At 39.9% G+C, this 19,507-nt stretch overlaps 1 protein-coding gene across 1 annotated transcript; it reads right to left on the reverse strand.

The window, feature by feature from the left end:
• Window positions 1-908: 908 nt before the first annotated feature.
• On the reverse strand, window positions 909-18,650 carry LOC103508342 (serine protease inhibitor 88Ea-like). The gene is given in 11 exon segments (XM_026822980.1): window positions 909-7,493; window positions 9,708-10,020; window positions 10,184-10,555; window positions 11,371-11,601; window positions 11,603-11,625; window positions 12,614-12,752; window positions 13,766-13,954; window positions 14,913-15,098; window positions 15,667-15,831; window positions 16,139-16,155; window positions 18,623-18,650. Coding segments are annotated over 9 exon segments (1,272 nt in total). The 3' UTR covers window positions 909-7,493; window positions 9,708-10,020; window positions 10,184-10,261.
• Between the last annotated feature and the right edge of the window lie 857 nt (window positions 18,651-19,507).

Below are 19,507 nucleotides of genomic sequence, written 5' to 3' on the forward strand. Positions count from 1 at the left end.
CTTTTCACACCTTTTTGGTCAAAATTAGTTCGAACAATTATTAAAATCTAAGGGACCATACCTTTCATACCTTTCTGGTGCCATCTTTTTGGTCAAAATTAGTTATTAAAATCTAAAAGGTCGCACAACCTCTTTGGTCACTTAACCCTTTCACACCTCCTTGTTAGGGGGCTCCTTAACACTTTCATACCTCTGTGGTCAAAAACAGTTTGGAAAATACGATTTCCTAAATCTAACCCCTTTTCACACCTTTTTGGTCAAAATTAGTTCGAACAATTATTAAAATCTAAGGGACCATACCTTTCATACCTTTCTGGTGCCATCTTTTTGGTCAAAATTAGTTATTAAAATCTAAAAGGTCGCACAACCTCTTTGGTCACTTAACCCTTTCACACCTCCTTGTTAGGGGGCTCCTTAATCCTTTCATATCTGTGTGGTCGAAAACAGTTTGGAAAATACGATTTTCTAAATCTAACCCCTTTTCACACCTTTTTGGTCAAAATTAGTTCGAACAATTATTAAAATCTAAGGGACCATACCTTTCATACCTTTCTGGTGCCATCTTTTTGGTCAAAATTAGTTATTAAAATCTAAAAGGTCGCACAACCTCTTTGGTCACTTAACCCTTTCACACCTCCTTGTTAGGGGGCTCCTTAATCCTTTCATATCTGTGTGGTCGAAAACAGTTTGGAAAATACGATTTTCTAAATCTAACCCCTTTTCACACCTTTTTGGTCAAAATTAGTTCGAACAATTATTAAAATCTAAGGGACCATACCTTTCATACCTTTCTGGTGCCATCTTTTTGGTCAAAATTAGTTATTAAAATCTAAAAGGTCGCACAACCTCTTTGGTCACTTAACCCTTTCACACCTCCTTGTTAGGGGGCTCCTTAATCCTTTCATATCTGTGTGGTCGAAAACAGTTTGGAAAATACGATTTTCTAAATCTAACCCCTTTTCACACCTTTTTGGTCAAAATTAGTTCGAACAATTATTAAAATCTAAGGGACCATACCTTTCATACCTTTCTGGTGCCATCTTTTTGGTCAAAATTAGTTATTAAAATCTAAAAGGTCGCACAACCTCTTTGGTCACTTAACCCTTTCACACCTCCTTGTTAGGGGGCTCCTTAATCCTTTCATATCTGTGTGGTCGAAAACAGTTTGGAAAATACGATTTTCTAAATCTAACCCCTTTTCACACCTTTTTGGTCAAAATTAGTTCGAACAATTATTAAAATCTAAGGGACCATACCTTTCATACCTTTCTGGTGCCATCTTTTTGGTCAAAATTAGTTATTAAAATCTAAAAGGTCGCACAACCTCTTTGGTCACTTAACCCTTTCACACCTCCTTGTTAGGGGGCTCCTTAATCCTTTCATATCTGTGTGGTCGAAAACAGTTTGGAAAATACGATTTTCTAAATCTAACCCCTTTTCACACCTTTTTGGTCAAAATTAGTTCGAACAATTATTAAAATCTAAGGGACCATACCTTTCATACCTTTCTGGTGCCATCTTTTTGGTCAAAATTAGTTATTAAAATCTAAAAGGTCGCACAACCTCTTTGGTCACTTAACCCTTTCACACCTCCTTGTTAGGGGGCTCCTTAATCCTTTCATATCTGTGTGGTCGAAAACAGTTTGGAAAATACGATTTTCTAAATCTAACCCCTTTTCACACCTTTTTGGTCAAAATTAGTTCGAACAATTATTAAAATCTAAGGGACCATACCTTTCATACCTTTCTGGTGCCATCTTTTTGGTCAAAATTAGTTATTAAAATCTAAAAGGTCGCACAACCTCTTTGGTCACTTAACCCTTTCACACCTCCTTGTTAGGGGGCTCCTTAATCCTTTCATATCTGTGTGGTCGAAAACAGTTTGGAAAATACGATTTTCTAAATCTAACCCCTTTTCACACCTTTTTGGTCAAAATTAGTTCGAACAATTATTAAAATCTAAGGGACCATACCTTTCATACCTTTCTGGTGCCATCTTTTTGGTCAAAATTAGTTATTAAAATCTAAAAGGTCGCACAACCTCTTTGGTCACTTAACCCTTTCACACCTCCTTGTTAGGGGGCTCCTTAATCCTTTCATATCTGTGTGGTCGAAAACAGTTTGGAAAATACGATTTTCTAAATCTAACCCCTTTTCACACCTTTTTGGTCAAAATTAGTTCGAACAATTATTAAAATCTAAGGGACCATACCTTTCATACCTTTCTGGTGCCATCTTTTTGGTCAAAATTAGTTATTAAAATCTAAAAGGTCGCACAACCTCTTTGGTCACTTAACCCTTTCACACCTCCTTGTTAGGGGGCTCCTTAATCCTTTCATATCTGTGTGGTCGAAAACAGTTTGGAAAATACGATTTTCTAAATCTAACCCCTTTTCACACCTTTTTGGTCAAAATTAGTTCGAACAATTATTAAAATCTAAGGGACCATACCTTTCATACCTTTCTGGTGCCATCTTTTTGGTCAAAATTAGTTATTAAAATCTAAAAGGTCGCACAACCTCTTTGGTCACTTAACCCTTTCACACCTCCTTGTTAGGGGGCTCCTTAATCCTTTCATATCTGTGTGGTCGAAAACAGTTTGGAAAATACGATTTTCTAAATCTAACCCCTTTTCACACCTTTTTGGTCAAAATTAGTTCGAACAATTATTAAAATCTAAGGGACCATACCTTTCATACCTTTCTGGTGCCATCTTTTTGGTCAAAATTAGTTATTAAAATCTAAAAGGTCGCACAACCTCTTTGGTCACTTAACCCTTTCACACCTCCTTGTTAGGGGGCTCCTTAATCCTTTCATATCTGTGTGGTCGAAAACAGTTTGGAAAATACGATTTTCTAAATCTAACCCCTTTTCACACCTTTTTGGTCAAAATTAGTTCGAACAATTATTAAAATCTAAGGGACCATACCTTTCATACCTTTCTGGTGCCATCTTTTTGGTCAAAATTAGTTATTAAAATCTAAAAGGTCGCACAACCTCTTTGGTCACTTAACCCTTTCACACCTCCTTGTTAGGGGGCTCCTTAATCCTTTCATATCTGTGTGGTCGAAAACAGTTTGGAAAATACGATTTTCTAAATCTAACCCCTTTTCACACCTTTTTGGTCAAAATTAGTTCGAACAATTATTAAAATCTAAGGGACCATACCTTTCATACCTTTCTGGTGCCATCTTTTTGGTCAAAATTAGTTATTAAAATCTAAAAGGTCGCACAACCTCTTTGGTCACTTAACCCTTTCACACCTCCTTGTTAGGGGGCTCCTTAATCCTTTCATATCTGTGTGGTCGAAAACAGTTTGGAAAATACGATTTTCTAAATCTAACCCCTTTTCACACCTTTTTGGTCAAAATTAGTTCGAACAATTATTAAAATCTAAGGGACCATACCTTTCATACCTTTCTGGTGCCATCTTTTTGGTCAAAATTAGTTATTAAAATCTAAAAGGTCGCACAACCTCTTTGGTCACTTAACCCTTTCACACCTCCTTGTTAGGGGGCTCCTTAATCCTTTCATATCTGTGTGGTCGAAAACAGTTTGGAAAATACGATTTTCTAAATCTAACCCCTTTTCACACCTTTTTGGTCAAAATTAGTTCGAACAATTATTAAAATCTAAGGGACCATACCTTTCATACCTTTCTGGTGCCATCTTTTTGGTCAAAATTAGTTATTAAAATCTAAAAGGTCGCACAACCTCTTTGGTCACTTAACCCTTTCACACCTCCTTGTTAGGGGGCTCCTTAATCCTTTCATATCTGTGTGGTCGAAAACAGTTTGGAAAATACGATTTTCTAAATCTAACCCCTTTTCACACCTTTTTGGTCAAAATTAGTTCGAACAATTATTAAAATCTAAGGGACCATACCTTTCATACCTTTCTGGTGCCATCTTTTTGGTCAAAATTAGTTATTAAAATCTAAAAGGTCGCACAACCTCTTTGGTCACTTAACCCTTTCACACCTCCTTGTTAGGGGGCTCCTTAATCCTTTCATATCTGTGTGGTCGAAAACAGTTTGGAAAATACGATTTTCTAAATCTAACCCCTTTTCACACCTTTTTGGTCAAAATTAGTTCGAACAATTATTAAAATCTAAGGGACCATACCTTTCATACCTTTCTGGTGCCATCTTTTTGGTCAAAATTAGTTATTAAAATCTAAAAGGTCGCACAACCTCTTTGGTCACTTAACCCTTTCACACCTCCTTGTTAGGGGGCTCCTTAATCCTTTCATATCTGTGTGGTCGAAAACAGTTTGGAAAATACGATTTTCTAAATCTAACCCCTTTTCACACCTTTTTGGTCAAAATTAGTTCGAACAATTATTAAAATCTAAGGGACCATACCTTTCATACCTTTCTGGTGCCATCTTTTTGGTCAAAATTAGTTATTAAAATCTAAAAGGTCGCACAACCTCTTTGGTCACTTAACCCTTTCACACCTCCTTGTTAGGGGGCTCCTTAATCCTTTCATATCTGTGTGGTCGAAAACAGTTTGGAAAATACGATTTTCTAAATCTAACCCCTTTTCACACCTTTTTGGTCAAAATTAGTTCGAACAATTATTAAAATCTAAGGGACCATACCTTTCATACCTTTCTGGTGCCATCTTTTTGGTCAAAATTAGTTATTAAAATCTAAAAGGTCGCACAACCTCTTTGGTCACTTAACCCTTTCACACCTCCTTGTTAGGGGGCTCCTTAATCCTTTCATATCTGTGTGGTCGAAAACAGTTTGGAAAATACGATTTTCTAAATCTAACCCCTTTTCACACCTTTTTGGTCAAAATTAGTTCGAACAATTATTAAAATCTAAGGGACCATACCTTTCATACCTTTCTGGTGCCATCTTTTTGGTCAAAATTAGTTATTAAAATCTAAAAGGTCGCACAACCTCTTTGGTCACTTAACCCTTTCACACCTCCTTGTTAGGGGGCTCCTTAATCCTTTCATATCTGTGTGGTCGAAAACAGTTTGGAAAATACGATTTTCTAAATCTAACCCCTTTTCACACCTTTTTGGTCAAAATTAGTTCGAACAATTATTAAAATCTAAGGGACCATACCTTTCATACCTTTCTGGTGCCATCTTTTTGGTCAAAATTAGTTATTAAAATCTAAAAGGTCGCACAACCTCTTTGGTCACTTAACCCTTTCACACCTCCTTGTTAGGGGGCTCCTTAATCCTTTCATATCTGTGTGGTCGAAAACAGTTTGGAAAATACGATTTTCTAAATCTAACCCCTTTTCACACCTTTTTGGTCAAAATTAGTTCGAACAATTATTAAAATCTAAGGGACCATACCTTTCATACCTTTCTGGTGCCATCTTTTTGGTCAAAATTAGTTATTAAAATCTAAAAGGTCGCACAACCTCTTTGGTCACTTAACCCTTTCACACCTCCTTGTTAGGGGGCTCCTTAATCCTTTCATATCTGTGTGGTCGAAAACAGTTTGGAAAATACGATTTTCTAAATCTAACCCCTTTTCACACCTTTTTGGTCAAAATTAGTTCGAACAATTATTAAAATCTAAGGGACCATACCTTTCATACCTTTCTGGTGCCATCTTTTTGGTCAAAATTAGTTATTAAAATCTAAAAGGTCGCACAACCTCTTTGGTCACTTAACCCTTTCACACCTCCTTGTTAGGGGGCTCCTTAATCCTTTCATATCTGTGTGGTCGAAAACAGTTTGGAAAATACGATTTTCTAAATCTAACCCCTTTTCACACCTTTTTGGTCAAAATTAGTTCGAACAATTATTAAAATCTAAGGGACCATACCTTTCATACCTTTCTGGTGCCATCTTTTTGGTCAAAATTAGTTATTAAAATCTAAAAGGTCGCACAACCTCTTTGGTCACTTAACCCTTTCACACCTCCTTGTTAGGGGGCTCCTTAATCCTTTCATATCTGTGTGGTCGAAAACAGTTTGGAAAATACGATTTTCTAAATCTAACCCCTTTTCACACCTTTTTGGTCAAAATTAGTTCGAACAATTATTAAAATCTAAGGGACCATACCTTTCATACCTTTCTGGTGCCATCTTTTTGGTCAAAATTAGTTATTAAAATCTAAAAGGTCGCACAACCTCTTTGGTCACTTAACCCTTTCACACCTCCTTGTTAGGGGGCTCCTTAATCCTTTCATATCTGTGTGGTCGAAAACAGTTTGGAAAATACGATTTTCTAAATCTAACCCCTTTTCACACCTTTTTGGTCAAAATTAGTTCGAACAATTATTAAAATCTAAGGGACCATACCTTTCATACCTTTCTGGTGCCATCTTTTTGGTCAAAATTAGTTATTAAAATCTAAAAGGTCGCACAACCTCTTTGGTCACTTAACCCTTTCACACCTCCTTGTTAGGGGGCTCCTTAATCCTTTCATATCTGTGTGGTCGAAAACAGTTTGGAAAATACGATTTTCTAAATCTAACCCCTTTTCACACCTTTTTGGTCAAAATTAGTTCGAACAATTATTAAAATCTAAGGGACCATACCTTTCATACCTTTCTGGTGCCATCTTTTTGGTCAAAATTAGTTATTAAAATCTAAAAGGTCGCACAACCTCTTTGGTCACTTAACCCTTTCACACCTCCTTGTTAGGGGGCTCCTTAATCCTTTCATATCTGTGTGGTCGAAAACAGTTTGGAAAATACGATTTTCTAAATCTAACCCCTTTTCACACCTTTTTGGTCAAAATTAGTTCGAACAATTATTAAAATCTAAGGGACCATACCTTTCATACCTTTCTGGTGCCATCTTTTTGGTCAAAATTAGTTATTAAAATCTAAAAGGTCGCACAACCTCTTTGGTCACTTAACCCTTTCACACCTCCTTGTTAGGGGGCTCCTTAATCCTTTCATATCTGTGTGGTCGAAAACAGTTTGGAAAATACGATTTTCTAAATCTAACCCCTTTTCACACCTTTTTGGTCAAAATTAGTTCGAACAATTATTAAAATCTAAGGGACCATACCTTTCATACCTTTCTGGTGCCATCTTTTTGGTCAAAATTAGTTATTAAAATCTAAAAGGTCGCACAACCTCTTTGGTCACTTAACCCTTTCACACCTCCTTGTTAGGGGGCTCCTTAATCCTTTCATATCTGTGTGGTCGAAAACAGTTTGGAAAATACGATTTTCTAAATCTAACCCCTTTTCACACCTTTTTGGTCAAAATTAGTTCGAACAATTATTAAAATCTAAGGGACCATACCTTTCATACCTTTCTGGTGCCATCTTTTTGGTCAAAATTAGTTATTAAAATCTAAAAGGTCGCACAACCTCTTTGGTCACTTAACCCTTTCACACCTCCTTGTTAGGGGGCTCCTTAATCCTTTCATATCTGTGTGGTCGAAAACAGTTTGGAAAATACGATTTTCTAAATCTAACCCCTTTTCACACCTTTTTGGTCAAAATTAGTTCGAACAATTATTAAAATCTAAGGGACCATACCTTTCATACCTTTCTGGTGCCATCTTTTTGGTCAAAATTAGTTATTAAAATCTAAAAGGTCGCACAACCTCTTTGGTCTCCCTGAACGAGATTACCTTCAACATTATAGGAAAAATTTGAACTACATCTTTCTAACTCCCGATGACTTCACGTGACTTGATGCTGGTGTGTTTTTATCTTAAGCCGCGATGCCACCTGAAAATCCAACCTATAAAGCCCTTCTTCTCCTCCTCTAAGCTAGTATCTTCCCTGTTTAAAGTCCCCCAGGCAGACTAAGCTGGTCTACTCCCTGTTTAAAGTACCTTCGTCAGATTAAGCTGGTGTACTCCCTGTTTAAAGTACCTTCGTCAGACTAAGCTGGTATCCTCCCTGTTCAAAGTCCCCCAGCCAGATTAAGCTGGTGTACTCTCTGTTTAAAGTCCCCCAGCCAGATTAAGCTGGTCTACTCCCTGTTTAAAGTACCTTCGTCAGACTAAGCTGGTATCCTCCCTGTTTAAAGTCCCCCAGGCAGACTAACCTGGTCTACTCCCTGTTTAAAGTCCCCCAGGCAGACTAAGCTGGTCTACTCCCTGTTTAAAGTACCTTAGTCAGATTAAGCTGGTCTACTCCCTGTTTAAAGTACCTTCGTCAGACTAAGCTGGTATCCTCCCTGTTCAAAGTCCCCCAGCCAGATTAAGCTGTTGTACTCTCTGTTTAAAGTGCCCCAGCCAGATTAAGCTGGTGTACTCTCTGTTTAAAGTGCCCCAGCCAGATTAAGCTGGTCTACTCCCTGTTTAAAGTACCTTCGTCTGTGTAGACCACTCGTAAAATTTTGCTAGCCTAAAACAAAGGTCAGCCCAGAAGCAATCACCCAAGGGCTGATTGAGAGGCTGATGAAAAAACGCCGACCTTGTCTGTACACGGGATCAGGCAAAGAAGAAAGAATGTTGGAATGTATGTGAAAAAATTAATGCCATTTCTTGATCGAACCTATTCACAAATAAAATCAAGTTCTAAGTCAGCGGACAACTTGATGGAACATATCCTCAACTTAGCGGATACGTTCTAACTTAGTGGAACACATACTTAATTTAGCGGATAAGTTCTAAATTATTGGACAAATGGACAAGTTGTAAATAGTGGACTAGTGAACGAAAGTTGTAAATAACTACCTGAACTTCTTTATATGGTATGAAACTTATTGTCAACTCCAGCGTTTGTGTAGACCATTCGTAAAATTTTGGTAGCCAAAAACAAATCTCAGATTAAAAGCATCACCCAAGGGCTGATTGAGAGGCTGATGAAAAAACGCTGACCTCGTCTGTATACGGGATTGGGCAAAGAAGAAAGAATGTTGGAATGTATGTGAAAAAATTAATGCCATTTCTTGATCGAACCTATTCACAAATAAAATCAAGAAGCAATGTGTGTGAACTCGTTAATATAAAAATACTTTTATTTACAAAATACATAGGCATTTACACAATATATGATTTGAATAACATATTAATGTAAAATTAGAGTGGTGTTATTGTTCTTGTGTTAAACAGGTGGGTTTGACATCCTGGGGGCCTGGGTTCGAGCCTCAGTAACAACCATTTTCTTTGGTCGTGGAAGGGGCTTTCGATGAAATCTTTCTCTTTCGTCAATATTTGGGGAAAACACGTCGATTATTAAAATCTAAGGCTAAAAACAGGGTGAAGCGGAGAGCTAAGCGCATAGAGCATTTTCAATTTTTTGTACTCTTATTATTTTTAGCCTGAAGGCACATAAACTCCTTTCATACCTCCTCGGTTGACGCTTTAATCCTTTCACACATCCTTTGAAATTAAAATCTAAGATACGATTCTTAAAATCTAAGGGCACACAAACCCCTTTCACACCTCTTCAATTAACTTGCTTTTAAACCATTCTCAAGTCTTTGGTCGGTAATGTGCTTATCACTTTTTCACACCTTTTTGATCAAAATTAGTTTGGACAGTAGTTGCTTTACACCTTTCATATCTATTTGGTCCGACGGTATACATTTTAGACGTTATGATGATTAAAATCTAAGGGCACACAAACCCCTTCCACACCTCTCTGGTTTCGTCTTTTTGGTGAAAATTAGTTTGGACAATACGATTAAAATGTAAGGGGCCACACTCCTTTCACACCTCCTTGTTAGAGCTGTTAGGAGGCTCCTTAATCCTTTCATATCTGTGTGGTCGAAAACAGTTTGGAAAATACGATTTTCTAAATCTAACCCCTTTTCACACCTTTTTGGTCAAAATTAGTTCGAACAATTATTAAAATCTAAGGGACCATACCTTTCATACCTTTCTGGTGTCATCTTTTTGGTCAAAATTAGTTCGAACACTTATTAAAATCTAAGGGACCATACCTTTCAAACCTCTCTGGTGCCATCTTTTTGGTCAAAATTAGTTATTAAAATCTAAAAGGTCGCACAACCTCTTTGGTCACTTAACCCTTTCACACCTCCTTGTTAGGGGGCTCCTTAACACTTTCATACCTCTGTGGTCAAAAACAGTTTGGAAAATACGATTTCCTAAATCTAACCCCTTTTCACACCTTTTTGGTCAAAATAAGTTTTGGTCAAAATAAGTACAATTAAAATTTAACCCTTTCATACCTCCATGGTCACTCTTTAACCCTTTCACACCTCCTTGTTCGGGGGCTCATTAAACACGCCGGCAAGAAAATACGATTTCCTAAATCTAACCCCTTTTCACACCTTTTTGGTCAAAATTAGTTTGGACAATACGATTAAAATTTAACCCTTTCATACCTCCATGGTCACTCTTTAACCCTTTCACACCTCCTTGTTCGGGGGCTCATTAAACACGCCGGCAAACAGGATCGACTGAATTTCCTTATCCACCAGGAAGTACAAGAAGGGGTGATTGGCTTCGTACCGAACCGGTTCCAAGGGCCGCGACGAGCGGAAGGCAAATACCGCAGTTGCAGCTGCTGCCGTGGTCCCTTGTTCGTCCAGGTCTAGCCGCGCCTTGTGAACTGCGTCCCCGAACGCGATATGGGAGTCGGTCAGGCGGGACAGGTCCGCCCCGGGCGAGAACAGGTCCTTGACACCGAGATCGGAGAGCGTCTGAAATTGGAAGGTGAAAATTCAAAGTTCAGTATCAATTTTTTTTTTTTTTTTTTTTTTTTTTTTTTTGGTCCCAAAAAACAATTTTAAATCTTTTTTTTTTTTTTTTTTTTTTTTTTTTTTTTTTTTTTACGGCTTACAACAATTATTATACATAGGTATTACATACAACAACCATTATACATAGAACATGAAAATAATACAAAAAATATTACAAATTATGAGAGGGAAAAATAAGAGTAATAAGTACCTACCTAATAAAAACTGATCTAATTAAGTCATTCTAACGTAAAAGGAAAATCATCTGAGTCAAAAAGGGTTAAAATTTTATGCCATCAGAGAACACATTTATACCGACATCACCTGCCAGGTTCCAAAGATTTTGGCATCTAGGTAATGCAATATCAATCAATCAATCAATCGTGAATTTATTTGTGTTAAAGTTAAAGCAGAGCTTATTCACAACTTCTGTGGATATCACAGCATTTCTAAGTGCCTCCTTTTGCAATTATCTTTTTACACTGATAATGCTGCCACTTTTTCGATTAAAGGTCGCTATTCGATTAAAGCAGCTACTCAATTGTCCTCACGAGGCTGAGTGCACCCCGAACTCCAAGCACAGAGCCGAAAAAAATTCGACCTCGCCGGGAATCGAACCCGGGACCTCCGGTGTGCAAGCCTAGTGTAATACCCACTCGGGCACGCAAATGTACTCTAATCCTGATGGTTTTTTTTTATTATTATTATTGAACGTTATTTACAGAGGGAAACTATAACAATCAGAGTCCTTGTCCCTCTCCTAATGGTTTACTTACCGGAATCAAATTCATCTCTTGCGTCAGGGAAAACTTGGGTATAGCGATCTCAACCGGCTTCAGATTCTGGGAGTCTTCAGTAAACCGCTTGAACGAGGTGGGGTCTTTCTTGAGGGCCGCCAAAATGTCGCCTACGCCGTCTTGACTAGCGAATGGCGGCAAGAGGAAGAACATAGACATGTTACCGCCCTTGTACGGGACCTCAAGGATGTGGGCGTTCAACTCGCTGGAGAGGACTGTAATAATAATAATAGACTCTTGAGTGGAAGGTAACCACTAGGCGAGATTAACGTGGTGAAATTCTCAAATGAGGATGAAAATCTATGCCTCGGTTGGGATCAAACCCACGCCCTCCTGTTTACCAGGCGAGCGTCTTGACCACTACGCCACCGAGGCAGGGTGAGCTCATAGGGAGTCAGAAAAATATGGTTCAAAATTAAAAGTTCTCCCATAATAAAGGTAGGTGATTTCGTAAACGATAGCTACACTGCCCTCACGTCACGTGACGTGTTCTTTAAATTTTACATGAACATAATATGAACCTATCTTCGTAAGTAGGTAAGTCCTAAAATTAATATTCGGTGATGTCATTCTGGTTTAGTCATCGTAGGGTCTCCTGCTGTCATCGACATAAGCCATAATATTAATGTGCAGAGTACCTAAATACTACTCATAAGTATACCCAAAAAACTGGAATGTCAAAGCCAAATTAAGAAGCCAGCCTAGTTAGCTTGGAGAGTAGCCCGTCTGCCTTGTGAGTTGTGAGTAGGTATACCCAAAAAACTGGAATGTCAAAGCCAAATTAAGAAGCCAGCCTAGTTAGCTTGGAGAGTAGCCCGTCTGCCTTGTGAGTTGTGAGCGATAGATCGCGGTTTCGATTCCTGCCCAGGGCGGATTTTATCCTAAACGGATAAGGTTCGTTCTCGGAACGGCTGGCTTCCTATCATGTCCTACTTTTCTCTTCCCTTTCGGGACGATAAGACCTTGGTACTCTTGGCAGTTACAGGTCCCCTATCAAACCTCTTCAAAAAAATAATTATCAACATTATTATCAATTTATAGAAACCGTAATAAAATTGCATGTCGGTTTCTGATGAGTCAGAAACTGGAACTTGGCATCTCGCACGACCCTACTATTACCTGTATACCTACTCTCAGAGAGGTTTTACTGTTTACAATGACTATATTGACTAGAAGAAGAGTGAAAGTTTTTTTCAGTGTCCCAATACTCGAACCAACGTACCTCCTATACAGTTGTATTGTATAGTCAGATTAATCAGTCGCGAAGCCAAGGTGCTCACAAGCCAGCGCCAATAGCACGTTGAATACAACCTAATGCCACTCACAGACTCACACTCAGACAGTCTGACGGACCGCCACACCTAGGTTTGTCAGATTGTCGAAACGTAAACGAAAAAGCTTCTACGAAAAAGCTACCGACTCTCGAAAACGGTCTGAAGACTGAAGTTGGAAGATTTTCACGCCACACTCGTTCCACCGATCTGTCGTGTCATTCTGACAGACAGTCTGAGAAAGCCAGCCGTTCCGAGAACGAGCCTTATGCGTTCAGGATAAAATCCCCCCCGGACGGGAACCCAACCTGCGACCTAACGCTTACAAGGCATCCGCGCTACCAACCAAGCTAACTAGGCTGGCAGACCAAAGTTTTCTGTTCCCGGAAAATAGGTATAATAAGATAATGAGGAGCTGGGTGCAAAAAGGGCAATAAATGAAAATCATCGAACTGAGATATTTAACTTTAAAGTTTTCAAGTGTAATTTTAAGCAATAATCCTAATTTTTATCAAAAAATGTCCAAGAACATCTTATTAGGGGCATACCTACTACGTGATGGGCATGCTACGACACAGACATCACGAGTCTAATGTAGCAGTTGTTTCAGTGGTACGAAATAAAAATGGCGGTGAACACCCTCTTGCTAAAGGAATAGCAATAGCAAGGTTGAGTGCGGAGGGCATCCTCTCATTAAATTTTTTTTAGCCAAAAACCAAATGCCCAAAACAATCACCCTAGGGCTGATTAAAAAGCTGACGAAAATCGGCGACCCCGTCTGAACAAGGGAGAAGACTCTGGTGTTCTCTTGTTGATCCAGCACCTAAATGGGATGTATTGTCATTTCTCGTCCATCTATTGAGAGGTATACCATCTACGGGATGGGCATGCTACGACACAGACAACACGAGTCTAATGTAGCAGTTGTTTCAGTGGTACGAAATAAAAACGGCGGTGAACAACCTCTCTTGCTAAAGGAATAGCAATAGCAAAGGTTGAGTGCGAAGGGCAACCACTCGTAAAATTTGTAGCCAAAACCAAATGTCAGTTCAAAACAATCACCCTAGTTAGAGCTGATTGAGAGGCTGACGAAAACCGCCGACCCCGTCTGAACACGGGAAAAGAAGAAGAAAGTTTCTATTAAAGAAGAGCCTAACTCTACCTCTACCTAGATATTTACTCACCAGTACAAGATTTGTTCTCGAATTAACCTGACCAGTGGCGATCAAATCCTTGATGTTATTCTTCGTCTCTTGTGCTACCCAAGAATTAATAGCACGCGCCGCCTCTACCTGTAAAACGAAAAATAAACAATCGTCTCTATGGGGACAGGGAAGCGGCTCTTCCTCTCGAACCTGGATTCAAAAGGTAGAAACGCATTACCCTCACGTCACGTCACGTGATGGTAGTCTGGCTGTCCCTGAACGAGATTACCTTCAACATTATAGGAAAAATTTGAACTACATATCTTTCTGACTCCCGATGACTTCACGTGACGTGGTGCTGGTGTGTTTTTATCTTAAGCCGCGATGCCACCTAAAAATCCAACCTATAGGTAAAGCCCTTCTTCTCCTCCTCTAAGCTAGTATCTTCCCTGTATAAAGTCCCCCAGGCAGACTAAGCTGGTCTAGTCCCTGTTTAAAGTACCTTAGTCAGATTAAGCTGGTCTACTCCCTGTTTAAAGTCCCTCAGCCAGACTAAGCTGGTCTACTCCCTGTTTAAAGTACCTTAGTCAGATTAAGCTGGTCTACTCCCTGTTTAAAGTACCTTAGTCAGATTAAGCTGGTCTACTCCCTGTTTAAAGTACCTTCGTCAGACTAAGCTGGTATCCTCCCTGTTCAAAGTCCCCAGCCAGATTAAGCTGGTGTACTCTCTGTTTAAAGTGCCCCAGCCAGATTAAGCTGGTCTACTCCCTGTTTAAAGTACCTTGGTCAGATTAAGCTGGTATCCTGCCTGATTAAAGTCACCCAGCCAGACTAAGCTGGTATCCTCCCTGTTCAAAGTCCCCCAGCCAGATTAAGCTGGTGTACTCTCTGTTTGAAGTGCCCCAGCCAGATTAAGCTGGTCTACTCCCTGTTTAAAGTACCTTGGTCAGATTAAGCTGGTATCCTCCCTGATTAAAGTCACCCAGCCAGACTAAGCTGGTATCCTCCCTGTTTAACGTCCCCCAGCCAGACTAAGCTGGTAAACTCCCTGATTAAAGTCCTCCAGCCAGACCACCTTTACGCCCGCAGTCTAAACATTTCTTACCTCATTCCCGAAGTCCATGCTCTGAATCTCCGATGGGAAGATGGCGGTCATGCACTCCTTCACCGGTATCTTATCATTGACGAAGATCTTATTGGTGGATGTGAAAGTGAGGCCGGAGTCTGCATTGGCCCTCAGTCCTTGGATGAGCTTCTCCATTTTGTACACGTTCATCGTGTCCAGCTTGTCCTGGGGACGAGAAACATACATAGATTATTATTAAGATTATCTACAAAATAATAATCGGCCGAAATTCCGTCAACCGCTGGACCGATCTTAACCAAAAGGTTCGTGTTGCAACCTTATCACAGCGAGAAACATACATATAGATTAAGTATTATTGAGATTATCTACAAAATAATAATCGGCCGAAATTCCGTCAACCGCTGGACCGATCTTAACCAAAAGGTTCGTGTTGCAACCTTATCACATTTGTAGACTAGGTACGTATCTTTGTCTTTTTCTTCGCCTATGCCCGTGTACAGACGGGGTTGGTGTTTTTTGGTCAGCCTCTCAATCAGCCCTAACTAGGGTGACTACTATGGACTGACATTTGGTTTTGGCTACAAATTTTACGTGCGGATGCACTTCGCACTCAACCTTTGTTATTTCTTTAGCAAGGGAAATTTCAGGCTGGTATCGTTACCGTTTAAAGTCCCCCAGCCACTGACTAGGCTGGTTTACTCCCTGTTTAACGTCCCCCAGCCAGACTAAGGAACCATGACTCTTTTTCCAAGACCACGCTCATGAAACTTACCAGGTTTTCCGGCAATCGCAGCACCTGTTTCAAGTTGGCCTCGGTGTTCTTATTGGAAATGAAGTAGGCGGTCAGTAGAGCCTGATATATGCTGAATGGGGATACAAACACATTCTTCCCCTTGTTGGCGTTGTTGAGAACAGTAAGCAAATCAAACGTGAACTCCTGGAAACAAGAGAGAAATTAATAACCTCTTTATAGAGCCCAAAGTCCTAGGACATTTGTTTTGAAAGCTTTCGAAGCCCAGAGTTTGTAATTTGGAGCTTGGAGCATCTAAGAGCTAAGATCCACTCGCCGAATTTATAAATTACCTATGTACCTAATAGCTATCCGCTACATTAAACCATACAACATTGAATGCACAGTGCAACAGTTTCTGACGGATCTCTAAAGTTAAGTAAAATCTATTTATTTAAGCAACAAAGATTTAGATGACGAGACGAGTCAAGCAACGTTGCGCAACAAAGTTTACCTGCTGTCCTGTATAAACTAGTTAAATTACCTAAGCCTTAAGCATTAAAGTTACCTTATGATTTGTGAACTTGGCATCTCAGTATGGTGCCAAGATAGAGGATACAATACCTACTACAATAGGCACTCCTGGACTTCTATTGTATTGCTTGTTCGCCAGTACGACACAGATTGAATGTGTCGTATTGGCTAGAGCTGATTGAGAGGCTGACGACAAACGCCGACCCCGTGGGAACACGGGAAAAGGCGAAGAAAAAGAGGTTTGTCCGATCACAGGAACGTGTGTGGCGGGATGTGGGGCGAGGTGAAAATATAATGGAAAATTTTCAGATCGATCTTTGTCACAAGATTAGAGTGAGACGGCCAGCCTAGTTAGCTTAGTTGGTAGTGCGTCTGCCTTGTAAGCGCTAGGCCGCGGGTTCGATTCCCGCCCGGAGCGGATTTTATCCTGATGGGATAATGTTCGTTCTCGGAACGGCTGGCTTTCTCCTATCCTGTCTTCCTTCTCTCTTCGATTTCGGGACGATAAGACTACTCTCGGCAGTTACAGTTCCCTCTATCCTCTGTCAAACCTCTTCAAAAAGATAATTATGGAATAGAATAGAATATACCTTGTTTATCCTGCCAGAATGAGACTGAAAAGTCCCTTTACTCCCTCAGTCTAAACATCAAGGTCTTATATGTATTTCATAGGTATAGTTTAAATACATATTGTGTGAATAAAAAAACCTTGTTTAAATTATAAGAAAGAAAAAAAAATATAGAGAAACCGTAATGGAATTGCATGTGGGTTTCTGATGAGTCAGAAAGTGGAACTTGGCATGTCGCACGACCCTACTATTACCTGTATACCTACTCTCAGAGAGGTTTTACTGTTTACAATGACTATATTGACTAGAAGAAGAGTGAAAGTTTTTTCAGTGTCCCAATACTCGAACCAACGTACCTCCTATACAGTTGTATTGTATAGTCAGATTAGTCAGTCGCGAAGCCAAGGTGCTCACAAGCCAGCGCCAATAGCACGTTGAATACAACCTGATGCCACACACACTCAGACAGTCTGACAGACCGCCACACCTAGGTTTGTCAGATTGTCGAAACGTAAACGAAAAAGCTACCGACTTCTAGGTCTCGAAGACGGTCTGAAGACTGAAGTTGGAAGATTTTCACGCCACACTCGTTCCACCGATCTGTCGTGCCATTCTGACAGACAGTCTGAGAAAGCCAGCCGTTCCGAGAACGAGCCTTATGCGTTCAGGATAAAATCTCCCCGGACGGGAACCGAACCTGCGACCTAACGCTTACAAGGCAGCCGCGCTAGCGACCAAGCTAACTAGGCTGGCAGACCAAACTTTTCCCTTCCCGGAAAGTAGGTATGTAGGTATAATAAGATTGTGCTTCGAATCCCACCATCGACAAAAATTTGTACTCATTTTTTGATTGCAAATATTTCAACGGGTTACTTTCTGGTGTTCTCATGTTGACCCAGCACCTAAATGGGAACTATTGTGTCTCTTCTCGCTCATCTGATGAGAGGCATACTACGGGATGGGCATGCTACAACACAGACCACAAGCGTCTAATGTAGCAGTTGTTTCATCGCTACGAAATAAAAACGGCGGTGAAACACTCATCTTTTTAAAAAAAAAGTAGGTACTGTGAGTGGCCGTACTTAAGGCGAATATCTGGGTATGTAACGCTTACAAGGCAGGCTCGCTATCCTCCAACCTGATTAGAGACTGGCAGTCCGGAATCAAGCGTGCCGGTAGGCGGGCGAACGTCAAGAGTTCGAAGTGCCCACCAGCCTATATTAATATAAAACAGAGTTTCATTCTAGATACGGGACTATTTTTCAGTGCAAATAAAAGTATTACATTGCGAGTCTACAATACTCGTACCTACATTTGAGTACCTGTACTACGTTATTACCGGTTGTGCATTCAATCGGATCTAATTATAAGCCAAGAGTTAATTAAACGTAAAAACAAACAAACAACGTACCTAATACTAGAAAAGAAAAGGTACCAATAGGTAGGTACATTCGCCCTATAAGGTACATACCTACTCTACTCTACCAGTCTACCTAGCTACCTACATAGGTAATTGTAGAATAGAATATGCCTCGTTTATCCTCCCCGAAAGGACTGAAAAGTCCCTTCAACCCCAGAAGTAAAAACGACGTACCTACATAGGTATTTGATGTGAGCCGACATTAGGGCCCTGAAGTAATGTCCAATATATCTGGTTCCTGGGCCCTAATGGGAAGAGGGAGAGGTTGGGTTTTAGTGGGTCTGTGGATGTCCCGGTATCCGGACATCAATCCCACACTCCCCATTGCAAAGGTTTTTGCAATGGGCGTCTTTTTGAAGATTTCCCCCTCTCCACAAAAAAAAAACGTATTTGATGGGCAAGTTTTTAGGTGTGTAAGGAAGGTTCTTGGACTTCTTGGTTCATTCGAGTATTTTCAAGTGATAGGTGCACACACCTAAGAAGTGCTTATTCAGACTACTCATATTTGATTCTTTAAGTTCATTTTATTTCAGTTGAACTTGTCTCGACTGTCAACAGTTTCGACTATTTTTCTTCACCATACGCTAGGCCGCGGGTTCGATTCCCGCCCGGGGCGGATTTTATCCTGATGGGATGGGGAGTCAGAAAAATATGGTTCAAAATTAAAAGTTCTCCCATAGTGCCATAGTAAAGGTACTTAGGTGATTTCGTTAACGATAGCTACACTGCCCTCACGTCACGTGACGTGTTCTTTAAATTTTACATGAACATAATATGAACCTATCTTCGTAAGTAGGTAAGTCCTAAAATTAATATTCGGATTATTCGGTGATGTCATTCTGGTTTAGTCATCGTAGGGTCTCCTGCTGTCATCGACATAAGCCATAATATTAATGTACAGAGTAAATACTACTCATACGTATACCCAAAAAACTGGAATGTCAAAGCCAAATTAAGAAGCCAGCCTAGTTAGCTTGGAGAGTAGCCCGTCTGCCTTGTGAGTTGTGAGCAATAGATCGCGGTTTCGATTTCTGCCCAAACACCTGAAATTAAACACGAAATATTCTATATACCTACCTCGATATACAAACACCTGAAATTAAACACGAAATATTCTATATATATTCACCGAAATAAGGGAGCTTAAAAATAAAATAAGCCAGCCTAGTTAGCTTAGTTGGTAGTGCGTCTGCCTTGTAAGCGCTAGGCCGCGGGTTCGATTCCCGCCCGGGGCGGATTGTGATCTTAAGGTCACTTCTATTTGCATTTTAGGAGTAACCTTCAATTTGTAATAGATAGATAATATCTCTATTTATATTACTACCTATGAAATAATCTTATTTAGATTGCTAGGGCAAAT

The sequence above is a fragment of the Diaphorina citri genome, unplaced genomic scaffold (genome assembly GCF_000475195.1).
Source record: "Diaphorina citri unplaced genomic scaffold, Diaci psyllid genome assembly version 1.1 scaffold390, whole genome shotgun sequence".
In the NCBI taxonomy this organism is placed as follows: Eukaryota; Metazoa; Arthropoda; class Insecta; order Hemiptera; family Psyllidae; genus Diaphorina; species Diaphorina citri.